Below are 27,369 nucleotides of genomic sequence, written 5' to 3'. Positions count from 1 at the left end.
TCATCCTCGAGCGGACATAGACTGAAACTATCATTATTTCCTACACAAGCTGAAAGCTCTTTAGTTATGACTAATCCTCAACATTTTACAGGATGAAAGGGACTAAGTGGCTAAAAGATCAGCATAAATACACAGTGAGTGGACAGGTCTTCAGAGCTTAACGTTTTTTGTTTGTTTTTTTGCCTACGGTACATTGTCTTCTAGGTGATTGGTACAATTTGACCAACAATCAATAGCACTGACCACTGACAATATATCAGTGAATACATTTTTGTGAGTCATTAGTTGTTATGCAGTTGTTATTGTTAATTATATTAGACTTACTATGAAAAATTTACACTTCATTTGGGGTCAGATTAATAACACAAGGAGCATTTTTGGAAACAATCAAAGCTTGGAACTGTAGGTGGGATTAACACAAACAATTCCTACATTTTGACTGCACCATGAATGCATCAATAAGTGACTGTGTGTGTTTCTTTCAGCCCTTCCATGGATTTCTTTATCACTCTCTTCATGGTGCTCCTTTTTTAAGATGAGAACTGTTGGCAACAGGTGAGCCTGTTGGTCGCTATGGCAACAGAGAGCCACAGCGACGGCATCTCTTCCAGTTTTTTGGGTAGCTGAGTGTCTCTGGCCTTCAGGAGTGCAAAAGAAAAGTGTACGACTGATGAACACAGCAATCAAATCAGCAGGTGTGTGAATTGTGTCTAGACCAAAAAAATGACAGAGGTAGAGCTGGCATATCTGCGAGAGCAAAAGTAAAGGTTTGATGATAGTGCAGAAGGAAAGTTACATGCAAGATTTTCTGTAAGTTTTCTGAAAAAGAAAGGTATAGATATATAAATAAACCTAACATTAGTTGAGCTGATGAGAATATTGTTGTACTAACTAGTGGAAACCAAATTATAGGAAGGATAACACTGCAGAAGCATAATTTGGCACGACTCAGGCAGGAAACTCTAGTTTCTCTTCTTCTTCCCCTGTGAACAATCAATAGTCTTGCTCTGTGTGTTGTTTTAACTTTACTTCTAATCCATTCCTGAGCCTACAAATCCCTCTGCAGCTTCGCCTCACTGACTGTCCTCTGTGTGAGCGTGTGTGTGTGTGTGTGTGTGTGTGTGTGTGTGTGTGTGTGTGTGTGTGTGTGTGTGTGTGTCTTACCTGGGCATCCAAAGCAAGAAGTATCAGCTCAAACTACGGAACACTCATACTGTATGTACTGTAGATATTCATACTGTAGTAACTCGTCACCCTGCTTCTGCTGAAATGCAGCAAACGTCTAAGAATCAGATGACGAAACAACAGCTGCATCACTCTGCATACCTGCATTTTTATTGCGAAACTAGTATGCAAACACACACAAGTTGTGGCATGTAGCAACTCAGCCCAGAAACTGATTGGTATTTGGATAACTGGTGTTCATCTCAAGACAAACAACCGCAGTAATATGTGTGTTTGTGCAACAAATAAAGACAAGTGTGTCTCAATATGACTCGTCTATGTACAAACTAACTAGTAGATAGGTAAGGATCAATCATTTTCTATCTTTGTAATCATTATCACAAAATGGCGCCCAATAAATTATTGATTGACTGATGCAATAATGTGTGTGACGTTATCACTTCAAGTTGATACACTGTGAGAGGCAAAACCTTTAGCTGTGTACTTCTCCCCACCACCCACCTATCAGTGAAGCACAGACCGAGGAGAAGTGAGTGGGTGTGAGAGAAATAGATCTGAAATTAAGCTTTTATTCAATGTACCTAAACACTTTATTTATAGATGAAAATGATTAATAATATATCCCTCCTGGGGTGTCCAACGGTTTAAGATGCACACTGCATTCTAACTCTAAGTAGGTTTAGCAAGAATGTAGTAGACTGGACACTGAAAAAGTGAGTATAGCCAGTATGTTTACTGGATCTGCCTGGTTTTTGAGTGGACTGGTGATGGACACTACAGTATTGTCACACAATGCATACACAAAGGCTCACAGCTGCGAAGCATTAGATACATTATTTGCAGGTGATGAGACAAAGGTATTTTATTTAACAAACATTAAGCACTTTACAATAAAGATTAACAAAACTAAGTATTAAATCTGTGAAAGTAAATGTTGCTGTCTTTGAGTGCTGTTTAATTGGCAGTGGTAATTCCACAGTCACATGTCAGTTATATAACTGTATACTAATTGGAAAAACAGTATACTAGGAAGTAATTTCATGAGTGACCCAAAACAACATATTTTTACGTTCAAGTGACAAAGCCCTCTAGTGGCTGTAGTAATTATGACGAGAGCAAAGGAAGAAATCTTTTTTTGTGCCTCAACCTAACCAAACCGTCACTTTGTCACGTCATAAAACCGATTTATTTTTCAACAGTACCAGTTTTCAAAGGCACAAACAAATGATCAGAAAATGCTTAAATATGTCGTTCTAGAAGGCATGGAAATTTTGTACTTACAGTAATCTACAATGTTAGTATGTAACGTGGAACTGGGACAAAGCTCATGAAACCCTTTGTTGCAGCTCTCTACTGTGCAGTCTAAAGAGAACAGTCTTCTAAAAGTGACACTGAAATTCATTACTCATATCTAAGCAATTTGGATACATACATTTGTGCTGTTTCATACCTCCATACTATTGTATCTACCATTTTGTATACAGTATGTACTACAGTATACTGTTTTTGCAGTTAAGAAGAAGAAATTTAACGCACCTTACCATTTTGTACAAACAGGGAATGATGTCATAAACCTTTTACACAGCAGATATTTTAACTTGTCATAGCAGGAAAAACACAGGTGTAACTAATAACATTAACGATGGTCTGGCGTTCAGAGTGGACAAAAAGAACACAGAGGAAGAAGAGAGGTAGAGGGAGGGAGGAAGAAGAGGAAAATAGGGAAAAGGGGGAGGAGGTTAAAAAGGTGAACGTTGAAATACAGGGAGAGGTAGGGAGTGGGCAGCAAAGCGAGGGAGAGAAAAAAGCAAAGATAGAAAGGGTGGAGGGCAAATGAGTTATGAGAGGCAAACTAGCAACACAGCATAACTGAAAAGCTGAAGAAGGCTTGACAAATAGCAGCGAGGCTGAGGGAAAGTGAGGGGGTGGGCGGAGAGCAAATAACAGTGAATGACAGGCAGAAAGAGAGAGACAGAAGCAAATGAGAGCTCAGGGAAGTGGCTAGAGAAATAAAGAGAGTGACAGAATGAAGGATTGAATGGCAGAGGGGGGCAGGAGGGAGAGAAATTCAAGAGTGGGGTTACAGAGCTGGAGGTTATATGTCAAAATGTGAGGAAAAAGAAACTGGCAAGAGTGGAGTAAGGCTTGATCTGTTGTAGTAAAGCCAGTCAATCCACACAGTAGCACAGCAGTCCACTACAAGTTGGGCTTCAACATTTTTGAAGAATTGTATCTAATAAAACCTTGTTTACTATTAATTTTCACACTTACTGAAGGTCATGAAATGATTTAAATTCCAATTAAAATAAATATGATCCCCACAAACACTATTGAATGACAGTAAATACCAAACAAACATCTATGTAAAAGATGTGACAAGTTGCATCTTTGGGGGCTTTTACACCTGCCTCATTTAGTTCGGTTGAACCCATTAGAGTTTGTTTTCCCCCTTGGTGTGGTTTGTTTAGGCAGGTGTGAATGGGGCAATCGCACTCTCTCACAGAAACAGACTGCGGTCAAGTTTGCCGTCAACCGCATCTCTGTGGTCAAACAAGCCAAACAAGCGCATTTTGGTAGGCTTGGATTTTTCCAGATGTGAAACGAAACCGAACCAAGGGGAAATCGCTCCAAGTTTACAAACTCTTTAACTGATTCTAACCAAAGCAAACGAACTATGGATGTGAAATGCCCTTTATCCCCAGCAGATCTAGAGTTAAGGTACTGATGGACCATTTTTGGATCGGTCTGCGACACCCTTTGGCCCAAGATGATTCACCCTGACACAAAGCAGCCTCGGTGACACAAAGAGAAAATATCATAGCCTCAATCTCCTTATTCCCCTTTTGGGATTCACTGATAAAATAGTTGGTTAGCGCTGGCAATAAATTCACCCCACAGTAACTGCCACGTGATCTGCCTCCACCCCAACCAAGCACATTCTGTAACACCATCTTCGCCGATAACAAAGACGCCACAAAGACGCCACCAAGAGTGAACAGCCAGTAAGGTCACCAAAAGTTTGCCTCAGTCTCCCCCCACCTCCCCCTCTTAGGGATATCTCTAACAAACTATAATCAGAGATTAAGGAACTGGTTGTGATGTTAGCAGGATGTGTCAGGATGAAAAAATTCTCCATGGGTTTATTTTCAGTAGACTCGACTTCTGCAACGCTGCCTTTACAGGTCTCTGTAAAAAGTCGATCAGACAGCTGCAGCTAATTCAGAACGCTGCTGTTCGTCTTCACTAAGACCAGAAGGGTAAATTATATCACTCCAGTTCTGGAATCTTTACACTGGCTTCTGTCAAACAATTGATTCTACCACTGCTGGTTTATAAAGCACTGAATGAGCCAAAATACATTCAGTTTATATGCACCACATATCTGGAACAAACTCCCAGGAATCTTGCTCCAACTCTCAGTTCTTTTAAATCAAGGCTTGCCTTGCCTCTTATCGTTTCCCTCATTTGTGTGAATGCAAACACACACAAACTACACACTGTCTCTCATACACTGGTTTTTTTTTCGTGTGTGTGTGTGTGTGTGTGTGTGTGTGTGTGTGTGTGTGTGTGTGTGTGTGTGTGTGTGTGTTGTAGCAGGAGGGGCTGGGAGATGATCCAAACATCTGATAGCACCGTGTTGATCGCTCCCTCTCTTGTGGGACCGCACTGACTGTTATTAAAAACTACAGAGTAATATCTGAGCTGTCAGTCATCCCAGAGATGCAAGACTGAACCCTATTTCCTAGGCTCCACTGGCATGGATAAATCATTATCAGCTCCCTGAACCTCAGGCACTAAGCTAGCACTAGGGTTAGTGCTAGGCTATGCTAACAAACTCACATCAAGATGGCACTGCAGGACTCTACTGGGCTGCTGCTTGGATTCATGATGACAGGAAATCATTTTAAGTCTGGATCGTTGATTTGAGAAAGTGTTAAGGCCACAGGAAATTAAATGAAATAACATGCCAGAGGCGTAGAAGTGCTTTAGGAAATGTCACAATCATTAACTAAAGGCATAAAATCACTCAATTATACCAAAGATGTGATGTTTAACCCTTATCAGTCCTAGTGACTATCCACATGAAATGCTTCTGCATTTGCAAATAGCACCAATTATTCTGTAAGAAACTGCAATACATCTACTTAAAGCAGCCATATTATGTTCATTTTCAGGTTCATAATTGTATTTTAAGGTTGTACCAGAATAGGTTAGCGTTAGCATGCTAACGCTAATGCTAACGCTAATGCTAACGCTACGAGCTAATGGTTGTGGTTAGCCTGCTCGTTTCGGCTTGTGACGTCACAAGCCGTGCCGATTTTGATCAGCTCACCCAGAGGCTGAAGGCAGGACACATTCAGAAACCGTATCTCACTCTAAACAGCATGGATGGATTTTTTTCAAAGTTTGTATGTGTGTGGAAGCACCAGAGACACAACATAACACCCCAAATCCCAGAAAAAGTTATTTTTTCATAATATGGGCACTTTAATATTTGAAACTAATGAAAGACTTTCAGAGGCAGAATAATGGATATAGTACAAACACTTAACGGAGGAGGTTAAGGGAAAACACATATGAAAGTCAGGTTAACAACTCTTGGTCAATGTGATTTATTGATGCATTAGAAACATTCTACTCTTAATTCATCATTTACTGTTCAAGAATACAAGTATTTTCCACAAGATGTAGAAAATGATCACAGAGAGAAATATATATATATATATATATAATGCCTGAATCTGAATCTCCTCCTAAATTAAATTTTTCGCTGAGTAAAAATGTGTATCGTGTTCTAAGATTAAACTGATTTAGAACATCTACATCTTTTTTTCTCAATTTGTGATAGACTGTGCATGCTGAAACTTAGCATGCTTAACTTAGTGACAGCCGAGCTAGCATTACACCAACAGGTGCAAGGTTCAGTCTTAACTCTCCACTTGTAAGTATGAATGTTATACACATAAGTTTATGTTTTGTTGTACCATTGATGAGTTTTTGTTGTTCTTTTGATGTATTGTGAGTATGGATCTATGTATTCCAGCTTTTGTAATATTCTTATGAAATAATAGACCCCAGGAAGAGTAGCTTCTGTTTAAGACAGACAGAAGCTAATGGGCATCCTAATAAACAACAGTAAGGAGGCAGAGAGAGAGATGGGACTACCTGCTGAGAGCATTACTTAATGTCGCTGTATGTATCTAAACCTAGCCGTAAGGCGGCAAGGGGCCCACCTGTAGATATTGAATTCACACTTTAATTCCAGATACGAGTATGCAGAGTATAGTGCCACAGCAACTGGCTTGTCTCTCGCGGTAACCCTTTTTTTCCAAGTCTCCTCAAGTCGGGAGTGACGGCAGTCTCTCACTAGCGTGAAATTTCATTTGTGTGTGTGTGTGTATATGTGTGAGACATAGAGGGAAAGTGAGTAAAATGTGATATGAGGTCACCACTGATTAACAGTTGGTGCGTGCGTGCATGCGTGGTGATGCACGTACGTGTTCGTAGCATTAGTAGTATCGCAGCCCTGAGTCAGCTCAAAGCAAAATGTAATGTGTGTGAGTGCCTGTATGTGTGCAAAAAGTATGTATAGAGCATGTCTAGTCATTTTGCTCTGGTTTGGTTTTGTTTATTGACAACAAATAATATATTTATGAAATGCAACACATTAGACTTTGTCAGGGACAGAACGTCCTGAAGTCATTTCCATCATTGTCATAGGTGGCAAGAAAAACGGACCACTTCATAATAATAAAGTGCAGCTTTTTAGAGCTGAAAAGTCTCAGCTCTATAAAGCTGCACTTTATTATATTATTCTTTTGTGTTCAGAGCTTCCAAACATGACTCACCATCACCTACAGCGGCTCTGTGAGGCTGTACTAAGCCACAGCAGTTCTTTGAGGTAAATGCTACCATCAGCACGCTTACATGTTCACAATTACAACATGCTGATGTTACGCTTTTAAAATATTTATCATGTTCACTATTGTAACAAAGCAATGTTCTACCCAGGTCAAATGTGTCGCCACCCCCCCGGTGGCGACACATTTGACCTGGGTAGAACAGCGGGGAAAATTCGTCATTTAATGTAAGGAGGAGAGCAAATCTAGCAAATCTACTTCATGCAAAATGTAAGGAAAAAAAGAAGAAAACTGCTCATGCTTGTTCTGTTAAGCTATGATTATAATTCAGTTTGTGAATGGACAATATCAGTGGCCACTAATAGCAGGTTTTTTTCATTAAGCTGTATGCTTTGGCATGGACACATAAAAGAGAATGGCTTCAAATGTGATTATGTATAACAAAGACCAAAGGATAGAGCTAAGGTGTCAATTAAATGGAAAATCAGTGTGTTTGTGTGTGTGTGTGTGTGTGTGTGTGTGTGTGTGTGTGTGTGTGTGTGTGTGCGTGCGTGCGTGCGTGCGTGCGTGCGTGCATGCGTATCACATTGATGCTGCAAACAAAGGCACTGCTGACTTTGAGTATGACTTAAATATCAAGAACAGCATGCTGCTAGACCCACTGTGTATTTGTGCAGAAGAAGGTGCTTGCAGTTGTGATTTTATGTCAAGGTACAAGTGGAGCGTGTGACATTTGAGAACAAAAGATTCATTCAGACACCAGCGGTTTAATGAACTTAACTCTTTCAAGTAAACACACGGCGAGTGGCGCACTCACACACATACAAAGCAGTTGATTTTGTTGCCATTTATGGCTCATTAACTGTAAGAGCTCATCGATCACTCAGCCCTTTTGTGGCCTTTGTATTATGAAGAGAGTATGTAGTCATATCTTTTCAGTTGGCCATTTTTCACAGCTGACCAAGACAACAGTAATTTTCTTAGGGTAACTTAGAAGCAAAAGTCTAGAAACTGGCTTATATGTCAGAAAACACAGAAATCTAAGCATTTTATACAGTGTGTAGATCAAAGAACATTACAGTAGCAGCACACACGAGAATATACTACAGTTGTGTTAGCAAACAGTTGCCTATTTACACATCAAGCAGAGACGGGACAACATTAGCATTCATTTGGAGCTGTGTTTCTGGCTACTCTGAACTCTTTAGCAGCTAAATGCTTCACCTTGTTCACCAGTTAGCCACAAACTTTGTCTGTCTGCCATTTGGTGCTGAGTAGGTAGCGTACAGTTAGTTTATCTGAGTTTTTTCACTGAAAACAGCTGCCTGGTGCTTCGAGAACCAACTCTATGAGAGCGGAGAGAGTGAAACAAAACATTAAAGTTTTAGTCTGTAAAACCAAAACAAAGCTGGAAAAAAAGCTATGTAAGTAAGTAACTCTGTGGGTTAATCACTACCAGCAACCGCCGTCACATTACATGTAGTAGAGCTGAAGATCTTTGACGTCGGGTTCGGTCTTAATTTCTATCATTTTACACGGGCTTGGGCCAGGCTCGGGCTTGCCCTCCGGATTGCGCGGTAAATGAGCGGTCAGGTGATGCGTTTCGATTAGCGTGAAAATGAAAAATGGAGGCTGGCCTCTGGAGAACTTATTTTATTTCTTTTTTTTTTTAATTTTTGCTTTAGATGTCAGCTTGCCCAATAGTCATAACAGACAAAAACATGAGAATAAGACCCATGATGTTTTCACATGGTGTGTATAAGAAGCTGTGAAGTGTTCCAGCAACTTAAAAGCTTCCAGGTGAATAAATACAGACCTGCAGATTTGTGCCTGTTTGTTACTGACATGTCGCAAGGGGCACTGCATAATTCATGGAGGACAACTGTGTTGCACTGCTTTTGCATAACACTGCATTGCACTTGGCACTCTGCACCGAAGGCACTGAGGGAAAATCTTTTCCAGCAATGTCCAACATTACATAAACCGTAGTTCCGTAGCATCAACAGCAGCACCAGTGATGGCTCTGGATATAAATAGGTCTCCTTTTTATCTGACTGCCCACACAGGTGGCTGACACCTGCATACTCTGCTGCAGAGCCGGAGATTTATTGTATAAATATATGGTTGGTGTCAAAGAGCGGTTCAGGATTTTTAGGAGGAAAATGAGAGGAATATGAAGAAGAGATACAAATGTTGAGAAAAAAAAAAAAAAGGAAGAAAAAAAAAAAAAAAAAAAAAAGGAAGGAAAAACCTTTTATGGTGTGCAGGCAAAAAAAAGTGTTCCCTTCACTTTCTTGTCCTCATTTCTCAATCCAACCCCCTGATATCTCACATTTCATTCTTTCCATTTTCCTGTTTTTCGTTCATCACCCCCCCTCCTCCAGATGCAACATTAGACTCTCATTCTCTGTCCCTCACCCACTCTCTTTTTCACTGGCATCCTTTGAATTCTGTGACTCTTTGCCTTCTGTACCCACATACATATATACTCCCTCTTCTCTCTCTCTCTGTAAGCCACTTGTTACCATGGAAACCCCACAATAGGCGTTATGAAGCTAATAAGTAGAGAGAGCATGAGGGGTGGAATAGAGAAAAAAATATTATTGGAAAAATAAATGGGTGCCAATCTATTCCTGGTGTTCCCGGCGAGGAGAGCGTGGGAGAGACACAATGAGAAAGTCAGAGAGAGAAAAAACATGTACACATGTTATTATTCTTAATGTAAATGTACTTTTAACCATTTTGGACAGAACTGTTACAGTAAACCATCTGACGGCAGAAATTCAAATTAAATTCTTATAAAATCAACAGAGAAGATGAGGAAAGGACAATCTTGCCTGCAGTGCCTCAAGTTGCAGTATGTTTGCGTCAACACAGACCATTTTTTTCTCAAGCTAATGTTACGGGAACTTTTCAAATGTTGAAAATAAATAATATTGTTGTGGTTAAGTTGAAGCTAATCCCCCAAAAAATTGTAAGATGTTACTGTCAGGTAAGGGTTGTCACAGTTTCCCAACTGGTCACAGCTTTCAACCTATGATGAAGACGAAGATGCACTGTGCAAAATTGAAAATAACCAGTAGCTGGCTGTACAATGAATGCAGGATCGACAGGTTTAATGCATCTGGGAGCTCACAGGGGTAAAGATGTGTTATGCATTTAAGAAAGTCTGCAGCATCTTTTCAACCTTTTTGCAATTAAAATGAACTGCTGATCACTAGTAATACCATTATTAATTAGTATATATTAATCAGACCATTATTAAAAAAGAACTGAAATACAGATATGTTTCTGGGCAGTTGGTGCTAAATATTACTTATTACTTATTATTATAACGTCTTTCATTTAAAGGCAGACAATTTCAATTTGGCTCCTGTTAAAAAAAACGTTTCTCTATACGTGTTCTCCACTAAAAAATGTCTTGCTTGCAAGCATTGTGTGACTAAGTTATGGCAGAAAATTATAGATAATAGAACAATGTTAGGACAATATAGCATAAATTGTGAGTGCTATGGATTCTTTTTGAGAAAAGCGGCTGCTGTGTCACTGTCGATGCAGCCAGTCTACTCCCCAACAAGCAAGGGGCTCTGATGCCCATTTTCAGTTCTTGCTTATCAGCATCGATTACATGCCATAACCATCCGTAGTTATCACACCAGTCATGTGAAAACCAATCGCTAGCATCAGCATTAAAACATCTTCTTCCAAGTCATGAAATTCTTATGTATCCACAATTTTCCCATTCCACAAATAAACTTTGATAAACAGTAAATTAAACGTGTTGAAAGTAAAAACGAGGGCTTTTCAACACTGTGATTAATAACCACTCCTCAGTGTTTGTCCTCAGAAGACATCAGTCAGACATCAATGTCAGGTCCAAGACTAATTATTGTATGAACTGTATGTTCAAGAGGGAAATAACACACTCTTGTTGCATAAATACCATGGCAATGCTTCAATGAGAATAGTAGATAAGGATGTCTTATTCAGTTTTACATCTGTGCGTGCATGCACTTGTGGACTGATAATGAATGTGTTTTTCGTTCGAGGCACTACATAGATCAAAGTCTAGCTGGGCCTCTGAACTGCTCCTGGATGAAACAGACACACACATACACACCACACACACAAAATGCCTCCCGCCTGGTCCATTTCCCCTGCTTTGCCTCTTCTGTCTGTGCCTGATAACAGCAGGTGTGAAGGATAGTTGGACTGAAACCCAGGTGAGAGAATGACGTCCTCACGACCACGTCACCAGCGAACTATCGCCAGGGCCACCGCTTCGCCTTGACAGCAATGAATCTCATCGCTATGGTAACACATGATGACACAAAGGAAATGAAGGCTGGGAGTAAACCAGTGGTTCCCAAAGTATGGCATGGGGATACTGTGGGGTCCAGTGAAGTGGAGGGGTCCTTATGGTATCCCAGTGAAGTGGAAAAAAAGCTAAATTTCAACAAAATATACAGTATACATTTTTTATTATTTTTTTTTAAATACTGTAATTACTCTGGTGCTATTACCTGCCCATATACAGCGTAGACACCTTAGTGTTAAATCAATAGGAAAGATCCATACGGGGTAAAATGTTAGCAGAGGGGGATCACAGGGATAAACATTAGGTCATTTTAGGGATCATTATGTTGATGTCTGTATGTTCATATACAATCACATTAAAAAGTGCACGTGGATACTAAACATATTTGTATTATTTAGTATTTATGTTCCTTTTTTATTATGTGAACATAAACATAAGAGTACTGAAATGTGTGTATGTGCAGATTTAAGACGAAGCTGCCCTCATTATGAGATTCTTATGAGAAAACACCTCAATCATTACATTGAATATTCCTTTTGGAAGAGAATTTTTTTAACTCAGCAGGGTATGTCATTAGAGGAAACTAACAGTGTTTCATCTGGTCTGATGGTAACAGGGACTCCCAGCAGGCCTAATAGAACATCCTTTGCTGATGTCTTGGAGCTTAGTTTTTAAGATATCCGGTAGAGTCTTCCCCTGAAAGTGCTTGTTTGCATCCTAATTTCCAGTAAAACACACTTGGGATTAATATACCAGTTATGAAAGGTTTTCACCTCAAAAAACCTTTGAAAAGTCCTAAAGGCTAGCAGTTCTCTAGCTCGCCAGCTACAGTTGTTGAACTTACCCTGAGAGTAGGCACTACGTCACTTATAGCACCACCAACAGCTATTTATATGCACTTGGCTTTGGCACTTTCGGGGGAACGGAAGGCCTTTACTCAACACTGAAATTCTCTTCATGGCCTGATACAACCTGCCAAACACACCAGTAGATCTATCATTAATAAGTCATGTTGTGCGGCTATACATTTGTCTTGCCCACATGACTTTATCTAAAGGTCAAAACCCTGTGTAGAATTATTGAGTGCTTGCTGACAATGCTGTAGGCTGAAATGTACTAAAATGTACTCTGAATTGACAAATTATTTCTGGTACTAGTATATTTTTGGTCAGTTTCAGCATATTCTGAATCATATATTTAAATCACCTTACGCTTTGCCTACATTGAACGCGTTAACGTATGCAGACCGTCTGCGGAGCGTATGTCCCGCAGAATGTACACTGTAAACCCGAATGTTCAAAGTAATTAAATAGATTAAGTGGGGTATACTCAAAATTTTAGAAAAAGTTATACTAACTTAATTTTGTCAAGTTGGTGTAACATGTTCTTCATTTTTGAGTATTGTTAACTAATAATTTTTGATTAAATGGAACTATTTTGTGTATAAGTAAGCATAACTTAAAAACATAACTTAAGTGCAACTTAATAGAATTAAGTAATTACATACTAAGAATGATAAAGTCCTGTTATTTCTATTGTTTCAAATAGGGGTTATTTAAAAAAAAAACTTAATTTATATAGCACATGTTAAAATACAATAAAATCTCAAAGTGCTTCACCAAATAAGTAAAATTGATCATAATAAATAAATTGCAATCAGCAAATGGTCTGAAATGCATTAGACATTAGTGGAAGACAACATGTATTTATTTTATTTATTTTTTGTATTTTTAAAACAGTAACAATTTGATTGAGGCAAATGGTCTGAAATGCATTAGACATTAGTGGAGGACAAAATGTATTTATTTTTTGCATTTTTATTGTCATCAATTTAATGTTGCTTATATATTTTTTATTTTTTATTTAAGTGTTGAGCAGCTGCAGGGATCATTTTTTATGCCGAGTTAATCTCTGATTCAACCTGCGAACAGAAGGTGGTGCTAATATGCATACTACCTTCCTTACCGCTCTTTGGAAAAAAACAGAAGAAGAAAAGTTTGAACAACGCAGCAAGGCGGGAAGCAACAGACAGTAGGCTTGCAGAAGTTACTACCTAAGCAGCAGCAATCAGCCTCACTGGACTTACTGTAAGTTTTGAATGTTAATATTCATTCACTTTTACTTCTTTTATACATTATACATTTTTACATGCGTTTGTCTCAGAGAGTGTAGAACTTCTCCAAGCCCCCGCCCTTCACTGGCTTATCACGGAAGTCTTGTAGGGATTGGCAACTTGTCAGATATAGGTTAGCTGCTAAAGAGCTAGCTAGCTAGCTAGCTAATTAGCGCGACCACTAACGTTACACACTCCAGCAGCACAGCTAGCGACCTACCACTACCAGACTCACTGAAGAATTTTACGACGGATGAATCTAGTAATCACACGCTCATTCCCCGCTTAAAGGTGGTGTTAGAAAATGAGTTGTTAGTAGAAGCACTAACAGACACCTCATATGCGATAGTTAGTTTTTTGTTGATGGAAACTTTCAATAGTGCACCGCTAAGGTCCAATATCATATTAAAAGAGCATAAACGAGCATAATGAGTCAAACTGAGTTCCTACACTGCAAGTCCGCGCTCCCTGTAGCTTCTAGGGACGCTCGTTTTAAATTCTGTGTGAGCAGACTGTCTGAGACACGGAGATTGCTGTTAACAGAACACGAGTCAACTGCCCGTGCTCGCCCACTTGTGTTGCGTTGGTTTTAAAACAAACGACCCTGCTGGAGGCAAGCTGCTTTTCATGACAAAGATGAATAAAGTAAAATCCCTTAACAGTAAAGCTTTGGTTTGTAGAAATGGCATTATTGTTGATTAAGCATGCAGTAAGGTTCAAGTGCTGCTGCTTTTCTTTACAGTAATGTTAATTTTGCTTGATGGCTTTAGTAACTTCACACTTTAGGGATCAAATGAAAAGATCATTAACAGGGAACATTTATAAGTATTTATAATTCGACACTCTTTGAATGCTTTTACTTGTTCAGTTTCAGATCAGTTTATGCCTTTGCATCTCTCTGTTCCAGTTTCAAAAAGTTAAGGAAGATAACTGGAGATGTGATAAAGATACCAGGTAATCCAATGACACACACACACCTCTAAATACCAGTAACTTAAATTGGTTTTTTTTTTTCAGACAATGTTTTAGTGTGGTAACCCTAAATCATACACACTCCCACATACACATATCATTTGTTTATTCTACTTGCCTGTTTGATCAAAATAATGCTTTTTGCCGTATTCAAGTCAACAGTTCATGAATGTCTTCTGTTCACGAATATCATCTTCCTAATTGATATTTAACCTTTGGCACTGAACAGATCATATTTTACTTTGTATTTGCTTGCAAATATTGTTGAAGAAAGATGGTGGAGACCACATTTCCCCTATGCCGACAGACCATAGTGATATCCTGCCCACCAGTGAACGAGCTCATGGACCTCTGGCCTGGTCTCAAAATAGAGTCTGAGGTAATATGGATCAGCTCTCTCTTTTAAAGTGAAAATTGTGATTCTTACTCATTTGGCCAATATTTTTGCTTTATAAATGTGTGCTAGATTCTTCAAATTGGACTGTTTTTTTTAAGTGTTCTCCTCCTGCTGTTATTTCTATGCAGTTGTATGCAGAGTTCCAGCGGATTACAAATCAAAACCTGCCCAACACATGCTATGCTGAGCTTGACCGCCATCTTCCTCAACCGATGACCTTATTCAGACAGAAGGCATCAAAAACTGGGAAGACAGCAGATGCTCTGGCTAAAATTAAAAAAAAATCAATGATGAACAGGTAAATAGATTTTTACACATTTCATAGGTTGACCCAGTGGAACATTGAACAGGTTCAATGATTCAAATGAGCTTTGTGAATTTTGCAATTAGTCCACTTTATGTTTGCCATTTGTCTGATTGCATTAAAGATGTGAACAGGTTAGAAAGTGGTAAACTACCACCAAGGTTGCAGACCCTCAAGAATGGCTTAATGATGTAGAAACTCATCTGAAAAAAGGCTGCAGGGTAAAGCATTATAAAAGGCTAGTTCAAAGTTATCTCCTTTTGTCTAAATAATGCCTCAAAAAGTTACTGCACTACTTTGCAGGTGTTCAGCCAATAGGCCCAAACTACACAATATGCCTTTGTTCTCATTAATATAATGCAAAAGTAACGCTAATGTTTTGTATGTTTTAATGTTTTTCTTAACCATTGTGGGCTGCACAAGATGACCCACATTTCACTGTGCATTTGATACTGGTTATGTAAAACATTTACATTTTAGAGTTTTATGTGAAAATGTTCTTAAACAGTCTATAGAATTTTTGAAATTTCACCCAAATTGCTGCCCTGTTGCCTTACTCAGGAATTAACCAGGAAGCCAAAAGCAGTGTTTTTTTTCTTTTATAGCTGTAGCAAACAATAATTTCATTTTGGTATTATTTATTATTGTTTTTGATTACTCCGATTATTTTCCTGACTATCTGATTAGTTGTCTGGTCAATATCAGAAATTTGTGATACATATTTATTTCCTAGGGCCTTAAAGCAACACGCCTACTTATTGGGGCTTATTCCCCGTATCCCCCAGAGTTCGATAAGTCCATACATACCCTTCTCATCTCCGTGCGTGTCGTAACTCTGTCTGATGCACCCACGCCTAGCTTAGCACAGATCCTGGAGGTAACCGGCTCCATCTATGCTCCTAATAAGTGACAAAATAACGCCAACATTTTCCTATTTACATGTTGTGATTTGTATAGTCACAGCGTGTACGAATAACAAGGTCACATGAGACACAGCCATCTTCTAACCGTATACAAACTGGGAACTATATTCTCAGAAGGCAAAGCACTGCTACTTGGGTGGAGTGATTTGCTTGCAGAACTCCAGGCGAACTCTCTGCTCCTCACCACGGGGCTTCTCAGGTGCAAATCACTCTGCCCAAGTAGCAGAAGTATCAGTGCTTCACCCTTTCTGAGAATAGTTGTCAGTATGTATACGGTTAGAAGATGGCTGTTTCTCAGCAGCTAGCAGTGGGTGCGTCAGACACGCACGGAGATGAGAAGGGTATGTATGGACTTATCTAACTCTGGGGGATATGGGGAATAAGCTAAAATCCCAATAAGTCGGTGTGTTCCTTAAGTGACCAGGAACACATTTGGAAGGCTAGAAGTTTTTCTTCTTAAAAATCTCTCAAATGTATTTATTTATTTATATACAATTTATTTAAGTATATTTTAAAATTATTTTTTTATTCTATTTATTTTAATTTATAAATGTTTATTTATTTTTGTATTTAATTTTAAATTTAACTGTTCAAAAGCGGACTTTCATGACTTTTAGATATATTAAGTTAGGTAAACTTAATGTAAGTGAGGCAATCAGTTGCCACAAAATTTTTAAGTTTTGAGTCACATGTTTTTAAGTAAACAAACTCAACATATTTGACTAATGTGTACTTAAAACAATGACAACACAAACTAATAAACATTGAGTTTGGTTAACATAAACTGGTGTGGTTGTGTACTTATTTTTTTAAAGTTCTGTGAACTTATTCCTGTGGTTTGTAAACTCAAAACTTTAAGTCATAATAACTGAAAATAATTGAGCTGCCTTAACAGAAAACTGTAAGTCATATTAACTGCAAATATTTGAGTTGAGTTAAATGAGCACTTTTAATTTAACTGTTATCAAAAGGTACATGTAGCAATTCATCCAACCTTTTAAGTTCTGGAAAATTTTGACTTTTAAGTTAATCAACTTAAAAAAATTGTGGCAACTGATTGCCTCACATTTTTTGAGTTCTGGTAACTTATTCGGGTTTACAGTGTATCTTTTAACTGGCTACACCAGCTGCGCACACACAGCGTAGGATTGTGTGAGTCATAAAAGAAATATAGATACTTTATGATCCATTTCTGTGTAAAAGGGCCGCACATACCTCGTGGTAAAAAATATAAATTGAAGACTGTCCTATTTTTACGTTGTAGAGCGGATCTCCGCAGAGGATACGCACCACTACGCGCTGCCCTCGTGTCCGGTGTAGCCAGTTTCATTGATTATAATGGAAGCATAGTTTTGGAACGTCCGCTCCACTTACGTTACATGTGCATTGTAGCCAGCCCGTTAGACAGAAATCATGAAATGTTCATGGTGTGCCCTTCTTCCACAGTCCTGCAGTTCTTTCTAAGATCTGTTGTTAGCCTCTAAGGTGTTTGTCTCTTGGCTCTGGTCTCATGACAGGAGTCGAAATATGATTTAAATTTCCTGGTACCCAGGGCAAGAGGGTAAAAGCTTGATTTGGTTTGCAGGTTGAAAGAGCTGCAAAGCTACCAAAATACTACCGAATGAAAAAGGAGGCTTCAACACCAAGACTAAAGAAAGATGGCCTCAGCAGTGTTATTATAGTTAACTAAAAAGCTAAGAAATGAATGCATCACAAGGCCAAAGGTACAGTGTTATACAGACATTAAATATACTGACCTTCAGAGTGAGTGCATAAAACACATGCATTACTGATGCCATAACTGAATGGGGCTACAATAACCCAACTCCTCACTAAGTCACTAGCTGGCAAATATAAATGATAGATGTGGAAAGTCTGTGACAACAATCATAAAGTCTTTGATTTAATTGCTGTGCTTAGTGTCTATGCAGCAGACAGTCAAGAGACCTCACAGAGTATCAACAGTTTTCATATTGGGATATTCCCCTTGAGGGGATATTTGTGCTTCTGCTGATCCTCCTCCACAGTGAGATGAGAGGTCAGGGAGGAGTGTATTTCAGCAGACTCTCACTTCTGGCTGAGAGACAGCCTTTAACATTAATCGCTCTTCCATTCTTCTGACCGTTTCATGAGTCTTACCTGTGAGCGGACAGTCGTCGTTGGAGCCTGCAGAGTCCTCCTGGTTAGGGCTGAGTGGGGGGCTGGCAGGGGGGCTGGTGCTGAAGCTGGCGTAGCCCAGGGATGAGCTCACCTCGCTGGGCTCACAGCTGCGGTTGACCGGCCTCTGGACGTCCAGGGACGAAGACAGAGAGGTACGCTGCTTGGGCTGAATACAAGACAGGATGAAGAGCAGGACAACAGTTAGAAAGATGACAACCTTTATACTGTTTTTGGAGTGCTAAACTACTATATTCTGTCCTATGCAACTGGCCGTATCTTGGGTTTATCCATTTTTGTTCTTTGCTTTTCCTTTTAAGTGATTAACTTTATTTTACACATTAACAGTCATTGCTTTGGCTGCTTTATAAGTGTTTCATAGGCACAGAATGTTGGCTTCCAATCTGATATACACAAAATAAACAGTAACCTGCCAATTAAACACTTCCTGTGAGAAATTATGGTGCTCTCTCTTTCTACCGTCTACATGCTTGGCGCCATTTAAATTTGATATTGCATTTATTCTATTATGATAAATGCTCATTATTCCTATTTCATATTTTGTTATTCTTGTTTTAATAATGACCGATTTCTTTGTTTTATAGATCCATTTTTAAATATAATACTCGTAAATTCATTCTGACACCTGAACACGTGTGTGATGTAATAAGATATATATTGATTTCAACAGAGTGTATATAATGTAAAATTAAAATGCAAGTATAAAAAAATAGAGAGAGGGACAGAGGAAATAGAGAGAGAGAGAAAGTCATAATGATTGTTTTGCTTACAGCAAGTGAAATAGTGAGACAGTGTGAGAGAAAGCAAGGCAGAGGACAACTGAAACTGTAGACTGGCATCTCTAAACACATCTAGACTTACATAATGAGGCATTTGCAGCTCTAAACAATCTGCAGTCAAAACCTGCAGTCAAAATCTGCAGTCAAAAACGCGCGCGTGTGTGCGTGTGTGTGTGTGTGTGTGTGTGTGTGTGTGTGTGTGTGTGTGTGTACAAGTCACAGGATGTAGGCGAAGTGAATCAATAAAGTGAGACAGACACGTCAGGACAACCTTCATGAGACCTTCACTGTCTTGTATGTCACTCAAGGCACAAAAACTGAAGCTTGAGGGAGAAAGAGATGAGGGAGAGGTTATGAAAGGAAATGAAAGTAGAGGAGGAGAGAACACTCTTTTCCATGCACCGTGCACTCACATTGTGCTTTGAAGAGTCTTCAGATCGACTGAACTAAATTGAGATGAAAAACAAAAGCAAAACAAGAGCAGGGAAATAGGTTGAACAAGGGAAGGGCATGAACAATAAAAGAGAATTGGACAGGGAGAGAGGAAAAACAGTGGGTGGAAAGGTGGAAAGACAGTGAATGAAAATGGAATGGACTGATGAAAAAAAAGGGAAGGGGACAATGAACAGAAGAAAGAAATAATGGTGGGATAAACTTTTAGGTAGGAGATGAATGATGTTAGGCAAGAAGGAATGAAGGAAAAGAAGACAGAAAGACATGCTCACAATAAAAAAGAAATGGAAGAAAGTCAGAGAGTGAGCATAATTTAGGATGAAAGGAGGTAGAGAGGGAAGGAGCAAATAAAGGACAGAGGAGGAGATAGTTAGCATTACAAGGAAGAAAGGAACTAATAAGTCTATTTTCTTATAGTACTGCAGCGGTAATTTTGCGATAGCTGATGTCACACTTGTTACCACAACACAGGTTGCATGTTGTTAGCTGGTAACGTGTTATGTTGAAAGGAATTATGTCACTTGACTTCTTCCTCGTCACTCTTACCTGACTAGTACTAGCTAGTTAGCTTGGTTAGCAAGGTGACTAGCACTAGCTAGTTAGCAAGGTGCAACTGCATGTTGAACAAGACAGTTTTAGGAGACCAAAATGTTACAATTATTTTGATAAAGGTAAAACACACTGTGAAAGGGTCCAAGTTCTTAGACAAAAAAAAAAAACACGCCAAAACAAGTTCATGGCGATTTAAATGTCCAAATGCCACAGATACACATTGCTTAGTCTATCCTGTTGCTACTACAGCGACCTGTCAATTACATGGTAGCCACGCCCTAAAGAATACCCTGCTTTATCGTCTATTTTATTTTCAACTAGTGCAGTGCCCGTTCAAAACGGGCTGGTTGCTCGGCCTGTGGTATCACTGCTTGTAGCATTCTCCAGAACCATTTTCCCCCGAAATTACTTACAGAAGGACCCCATAACACTTCATATGCAACTCCACAGTAAACTACTGACTGTGTACTTCTACTTCAGAGAAAAACATTGTACTACTACATTTACCTGACAGAGAAATGTTACTGGTTATGATGCAGATTCAGATTTTACTACAAAATATCAAAATTACAATGTGATGTATTATTATCCATTCAACTATCCAGCATTAGAGTTGAAAGCTCTAAAGTAAATTTAAGTAAATTGTGCTGATAATGCCTCTCTTCACTTGAAGTAAACATTTGAATGCAGGACCTGTATATATCTGCATACAACCTTGCATAAAATTAAATGTGAAAACAGAATGCTGTGGAAGTAACTTTCATTATTAAAAAGGGAAAAGTATTAAAGGATTAGTTCGACATTTCGGAAAATATGCTTATTTAATTTCTTGCTGAAAGAAGATAAGCTTCATATATATATATATATATATATATATATATATATATATGTGTGTGTGTGTGTATGCCAATAATATGAAGCTACTGACTATAAGCCAAGCACAAAGACTGGAAACAGGTGGAAAAAGCTAACCTGGCACAGTCACTGCTCCTGGCCAAGAACAGTGAGCTGGCCGTAGCTTCATATTTAACGTACATTGGTATCGATCATCTCATAACTCTTGGCAAGTGTTTAGGGCATTTCTTTAACATTTCCATCAAAGGAAAAATCTGACCAAAATGCTAACACTATAGCTACTGTACATTCATTTCAAGGTCACATCAAGACACTTTCACACACATCAGTCCATCAAAGAGAATGTTTATGCACTCACCATTTTTAATTGCCATACATGAAGTGTCGTGAAGATAATAGGTAGATGCTCAGTCTAGACGCTAGTTCTGGGTTTATAACTAGGTTCACTCAGGTGTGTCGGCCAGAACACCACTTAGGCCAAATATTATGAAAGTAGCAGAAAGTAGAAAGTATGAAATAGAGATGGTTCGTATTCTGTTTATTTCTTCCTCATTTGTGTCTGTGTGGTTTTTCTACATGGAGAAATCCAGTATATACGAGGCACAGAGACTAAAGTCCCAAACTAAGCAGCTTCAACAGACCAGAATGCAGCACAGCACTGTGGAGAGTTGGTCCGTGGGGAATAACACCACAGCCGCAGTGTCCCGCAGAGACCAGGGATGTTTAAAGGACCAATGCATCAACCAAACAAGATCACAACAGCCCAGACAGGCAACCGGGAATAGGATGATGATGTATGAGCCCAACAGGGAGTCACCCTCACTGGGCCAGGGAACATTACACAAGCTTTCTGCCAGAAACGTGCATTTTTTAGCCCGCATGGAAACAGAACCCAAAATAAATTAGACGAAACAGCAATCAACCCAGAATGATTTAACTGCTGTAATATGAATCTGTGGTATTTCGAAGTGGGAGGTTGAGGCTGTGTGTGTGTGTGTGTGTGTGTGTCTTCTTTTGCGAGATATCTAATGTTTAATAAGTTTAATGGCAACTTCTTCCATTCATCCTTTAAGCATTTCTTTATTCCAGCACTTATCTCTGCATTGTGTACTGTATCTGGATTTGGCTTCTTTCTAACAACTAAAGGCATCTTCTCTCTGGACTCATGCTTATTAAGAGCTTGCACATGCACATAAACACATACACCCACACTGCAGCTCTGGCTGAGGCTTAGCGTTAACAATGTAAACGGGCAGCAGGCTAATGAACATGTCATGGCTGATTTGAAGGGGATTAATACACACACACACACACACACACACACACACACACACACACACACACACACACACACACACACACCTCCGTGCCTGACTAAACTACAGCACAAGACATTTTCCCTGCTGTAACAGCATCCCTGGGGGAAAACATGCCGTTTAACACCTCACTAATGTGTGTCTGTGCTAGGGCGCTAATAAATGACACACCCATTAGCTAAAAAGTGTAATTCCTCACCTAAGACGAGGTGAGGTGTACTTTGCCGTCTAAGTTGCTTGCACGCGTTAAAAAAATGCTCATTTCTGTGTGGAACTGAGGAATTGTGTGCTAAATTGTGAATAACAGCATAATCAATTCACATAAAATGATCATGATTAAAAGATCAGATACTGTACAATTGGGTATGGGCAGTGGTCATTATTGATGAATGAAACTTCAAGAGAAGTAAAATTTACTGTTCAAACTTTAGGAGCAATGCTTAAAAAAAAAAAAAATGTAAGTTGATTGTACCAGAGTCAGGGTTATTTATTCCAAAATGTTTTCATTTAGTAAATTAGCATGAGCAGCAGACTGAAAGGTAATTATCATAATGGTTTTAATTGATATTTTCAGTTGTTGAAGCAAACTTCTCTTCTGTTAGCATTAGCCATATATTAATGATGCTGTGTATGGAGCAATTCACGTCTTTTGTAGCCAGTGTTTTTTTTACTTCTTTTATATTCTCCCTTGTTTTTTCTGTTCTTATTTCAGTGGCTTCATACATTCACAGAAAAATGTAAACACTCAACAACAAAAAAAGCTGAGAAGAGCAGAGCAGATGATACATCAACAGCAGAGAGTAAAAAGAGAATAGAAAATAAAAAGTAGTAAACATCCAAACCCCCTCCTCCCAAGAAACAAACTTTTAACTGCAACTCTAAAACATACTCTACTATTCAGCTCTTGATTCTGCAATCCCCCTTTCTTCTAATACATTAGGGCGTTTCTTTTACTGATCAAGCTTCTTTTTTATTTTTCTCCTCAAGAAACATTTTTTTTAACGTTTCACTCAGGTTAGCCTTTCAGGTACTGACACACTTTTGAGACCATTTCAGTGACATTAACATATATAGTGCCCCCCCAAAGGCTCAAACATAGTTCATGCGGCAGTGTGTGTGGCTGTGCCTTTCCAGACACACATCCTCTGTCCACTGAAGTACTGTAGAGTTACTTGCTCTCTTATCTCTCTACTTTCATCAGGAAAGCTGAAAGACAATCTGACTTTAAAAAGCCTCTTTTTGCTTATTTGTTAACTGTTGGAAATAAAAAAAGTAAGTAAATATACTATTCTTACAATCTAAACAGTCTCTCAGCTTGTCATGATAAATGTGGTAGTGGAAGCATTCATGAGTAATAGATTAAGTTATTGCCTCTGCACAGCCTGATTTAATTAAAAGTTAAATTTCAGTCTGGTTGTTATTCTTGTGTCGTGTTACTGTGGGTTGCTGTTTGAACACTGACTCAATATCTATCGAGGGGTCAAGTCAGGTAGCTTTTTAAATCAAAAACACTTTTCTTAACCTAACCTAATCATCAAGGCATAATTGGCCTTTTCCTTTCACATTGTTTCATTTATACTAAATCAAGAAGTTCAGGAGTTTTCAGACACTTTCAGGTAAGTCTGGCTTCTGCGTGCTAAAATCAATTCAATATCATTGGAGGTTTTCTAGATTGCAATCTCAGAGCAAGCACTTTGTTTTTAGCTATTTTTTCCACACACAAAAAAAATCTTTCTCATACTGTTATTGTCTTCCCTTCCATATCTGCTATCATTCAACTTGGGTTTATTTACTCCTACTGTCTTCCAGTTTTGTCCATCATCTAAAATTGTGAGAAACTCAGTAAGCCTTACTGTAGCTCAACTTGAACAAGAAGTAATTCACCTTCTGTCCGTTATCTGTTATAAACAATAAAAGCAGTTTTCCCACCAAATCTATAGTGGCACACAGTTTAAAATACAGTGCAGAGGGCAGTAAAAGCTAGCAGACTTCTTGGCTCACAACTAATGAGGTGAATGAACTGCACGATTTATTGAAATCATCAAAATGCTACATACAAATCCTTTTAATACAAGTGGAAAATACCAGGAAATAGCTGAGATGTTAGCATTACCTTTAGTCAGTTCAATTAGCTGTGTATGACGCACGTCTCTCTCTGGGGCCACAGGCATTGTGCTGGCTGAGAAACCAATCACTACCACACACTCTCACACACATACTGTATAAAGGTCTCCTAGTTGTCCCAGCAACTTTCAGGTGGAGCACTCGAAGCCTGCAGCTATGATGAGGAATGAGCTGACCAAGGTACGTGACAGAAAAACCTTTTTTTTCCTTGACCTTCTGGTCCTTCTCTCTCTTTTATCACTCTTTTTGTTTCCTGCTACCCTCTTTTCTTGCCATCCCTCTTTAAATAGCTGACATTATTACTCTAACTGTTTATTGAGCATGTATGGTCTTGCAAAAACTCCAATATGGGCTCGATAAAGAGCTGGCACAAATGCAGTCATATTCATAGATCTGTACAGTGTAGAAATGTACTGTAATTATGCACATACCCAAAGAAATTTGCTGGAAGAATAACTGACTGGAGCAACTTTGTCAGAGAGGGATCATCAAGTGACTGTGTGTGTATTCAGCACAAACACAGCCTCAGCAGCTAAATGATTGATGAGTGTGAACAGATTAATGAGCTCTAACTGCCAAAGTGATTAGTGATCTGTCTGCGTACGCGTGTGTGTTATAGTAAAGAATCAGGTGATTTTCTGTCAGTAAAGCAGCTTTAATATAAATTCCTCAAATGGAAATATATAGAAATGCTAATGAAATAATGGTTATCTAACAGCAACATGGCTTCATTGCTCAATTGTTAAAAATGTGGTCATACAAGCTTAACTTGGCTTATAAACTGACAGCATGTCTGAGATGTACTGTGGAGCCAGACCAGCAAGTGCTTTGTAAACCAAAAGTAGGACTTTGAATTGAATTCTGAAAACAACAGGTAACCAATGAAGTTATATTAGTTATCTGGTCTAATCTTTTTGTACTGGTTAGAGTTCTGAAAAAGTTGTAATCTATGGAATGTTTTGTTTGGAAAGCCCATAAAAAGATCAAACAGCTGGAGGCCTAGTTGCTCACCTGGTAGAGCGGGCGCTCATATATAGAGGTTTACTCCTCGATGCAGCGGCCGCGGGTTCGACTCCGACCTGCGGCCCTCTGCTGCATGTCACTCCCCCTCTCTCTCCCCTTTCAAGTCTAAGCTGTCCTATACAAATAAAGGCCTTAAATGCCCAAAAATAATCTTTAAAAAGAAAGAAGAGAAAAAAATGACATGATCTAATTGTAGATGTTTAACTTTCTTAACCAGCTGCTTATTTACTTCTTCACTAGCCATTTTGAGCTAGCAGGTAGCCTACAATTAGCCTGTGTAAGCTCGCGAGTTGCATATCGAGGTGTTGATTGGCAGTGGGATTAGTAGTCCTAGCAATTATATTACATTTGTCTTACATTAGTTATTTGATTAAATGGTAATATCAACAATAATCTTTCATTGGGCTTTAAAATTAAGTTTTCCATAATCTCATATGTTTACATTTGAACTGAGAACAGCACGCTTTTACTGTTTTGAACCTTTCACAGATTTCCAATGGGGTCTGGCCCAGCAGTGCAGTTTAAAAAGTATATCTTTAAGCTGGTAGAGCCTGGCAGCCTTTTTTGTTATTGTCTTGTTTGTTCACTATAATTATGCTGTCATCTCAAAATTACTCTACGCGGAAGTTAAAATTATACGTATCACCTTTTAGTTCACAAGATCTGTGGTGGTCAAAACAAACCAAGCGGAAAAGGCAGGCTATTATTAGACTATCCCTATTTCGTGTATATGTTACCATCTGGCTGAAGGTATAGGATGCCATCTCTCTGAACCAAACAGGCAGGATTACTTGTGCCTATCAGTATTGCACTGCTAGACAAACTGTGAAACAAAATAACATCCTCTGTGTGTGAGGATGCTGCACCTTATAATATGTCGTGAATATAGGTCTATAATAATGTTGAGGTGTTCAGTCGATGTTTGTTCTGTCGTTGTCAATGTTATGATAGAGGTCTGTTTATATCTGTCGATTGTTGTTTGGCACACTAATCAATCTATCTATCTATCCATCCATCCATCCATCCATCCATCTATACAGTACTGTGCAAAAGTTTTAGGCAGGTATGAAAAAATGCTGTAAACTAAAAATGCTTTCAAAAATGGAAGTGTAAATAGTTTATTTTCATCAATTAACAAAATGCAGTGAATGACCAGAAGAGGAATCTAAATCAAATCAATATTTGGTGTGACCACCCTTGCCTTCAAGACAGCATCAATTATTTTAGGTACACTTGCACACAGTTTTTGAAGGAACTCGGCTGGTAGGTTGTTCCAAACATCTTGGAGAACCACAGATCTTCTGTGGATGTAGGCTTCCTCAAATCCTTCTGTCTCTTCATGTTATCCCAGACAGACTCGATGATGCTGAGATCAGGGCTCTGTGGGGGCCATGCCATCACTTCCAGGACTTCTTGTTCTTCTTTACACTGAAGATACTTCTTAATGACCTTGGCTGTATGTTTGGGGTCGTTGTCCTGCTGCAGAATAAATTTGGGGCCAATCATATGCCTCCCTGATGGTATTGCATGATGGATAAGTATCTGCCTGTATTTCGCAGCATTCAGGACACCATTAATCCTGACCAAATCTCCAACTCCATTTGCAGAAATGCAGCCCCAAACTTGCAAGGAACCTCCACCATGCTTCCTGTGCCTGCAGACACTCATTATTGTACCACTCTCAAGCCCTTCGGCGAACAAACTGCCTTCTGCTACAGCCAAATATTAGAAATGTTGACTCATCAGTCCAGAGCACCTGCTGCCATTTTTCTACACCCTAGTTCCTATGTTTTCGTGCATAGTTGAGTCGCTTGGCCTTGTTTCCATGTCGGAGGTATGGCTTCTTTTTGGGTGCAACTCTTCCATGAAGACCACTTCTGGCCAGACTTCTCCGGACAGTAGGTGGGTGTACCTGGGTCCCACTGGTTTCTGCCAGTTCTGAGCTGATGGCACTACTGGACATCTTCCGATTTGAAGGGAAATAAGCTTGATGTGTTTTTCATCTGCTGCACTAAG

At 39.0% G+C, this 27,369-nt stretch overlaps 1 protein-coding gene across 9 annotated transcripts in view; it reads right to left on the bottom strand.

Annotated features, from left to right (window-relative positions):
* Window positions 1–27,369, bottom strand: part of anks1b (ankyrin repeat and sterile alpha motif domain containing 1B) — a 233,045-nt gene that overhangs the window by 65,175 nt on the left and 140,501 nt on the right. For all 9 annotated transcript variants that reach the window (XM_031313332.2, XM_031313331.2, XM_031313333.2 and 6 more), the window contains one exon: window positions 18,213–18,399. In XM_031313332.2, the coding sequence (XP_031169192.1) occupies window positions 18,213–18,399 (187 nt within the window). The remainder of the gene's footprint in view (window positions 1–18,212; window positions 18,400–27,369) is intronic.

This window comes from Sander lucioperca, chromosome 20 (assembly GCF_008315115.2).
Source record: "Sander lucioperca isolate FBNREF2018 chromosome 20, SLUC_FBN_1.2, whole genome shotgun sequence".
Lineage (NCBI taxonomy): Eukaryota > Metazoa > Chordata > Actinopteri > Perciformes > Percidae > Sander > Sander lucioperca.
The sequence above is the reverse complement of the archived record's forward strand: the minus strand, read 5'-3'. Positions and strand labels throughout refer to the sequence as shown.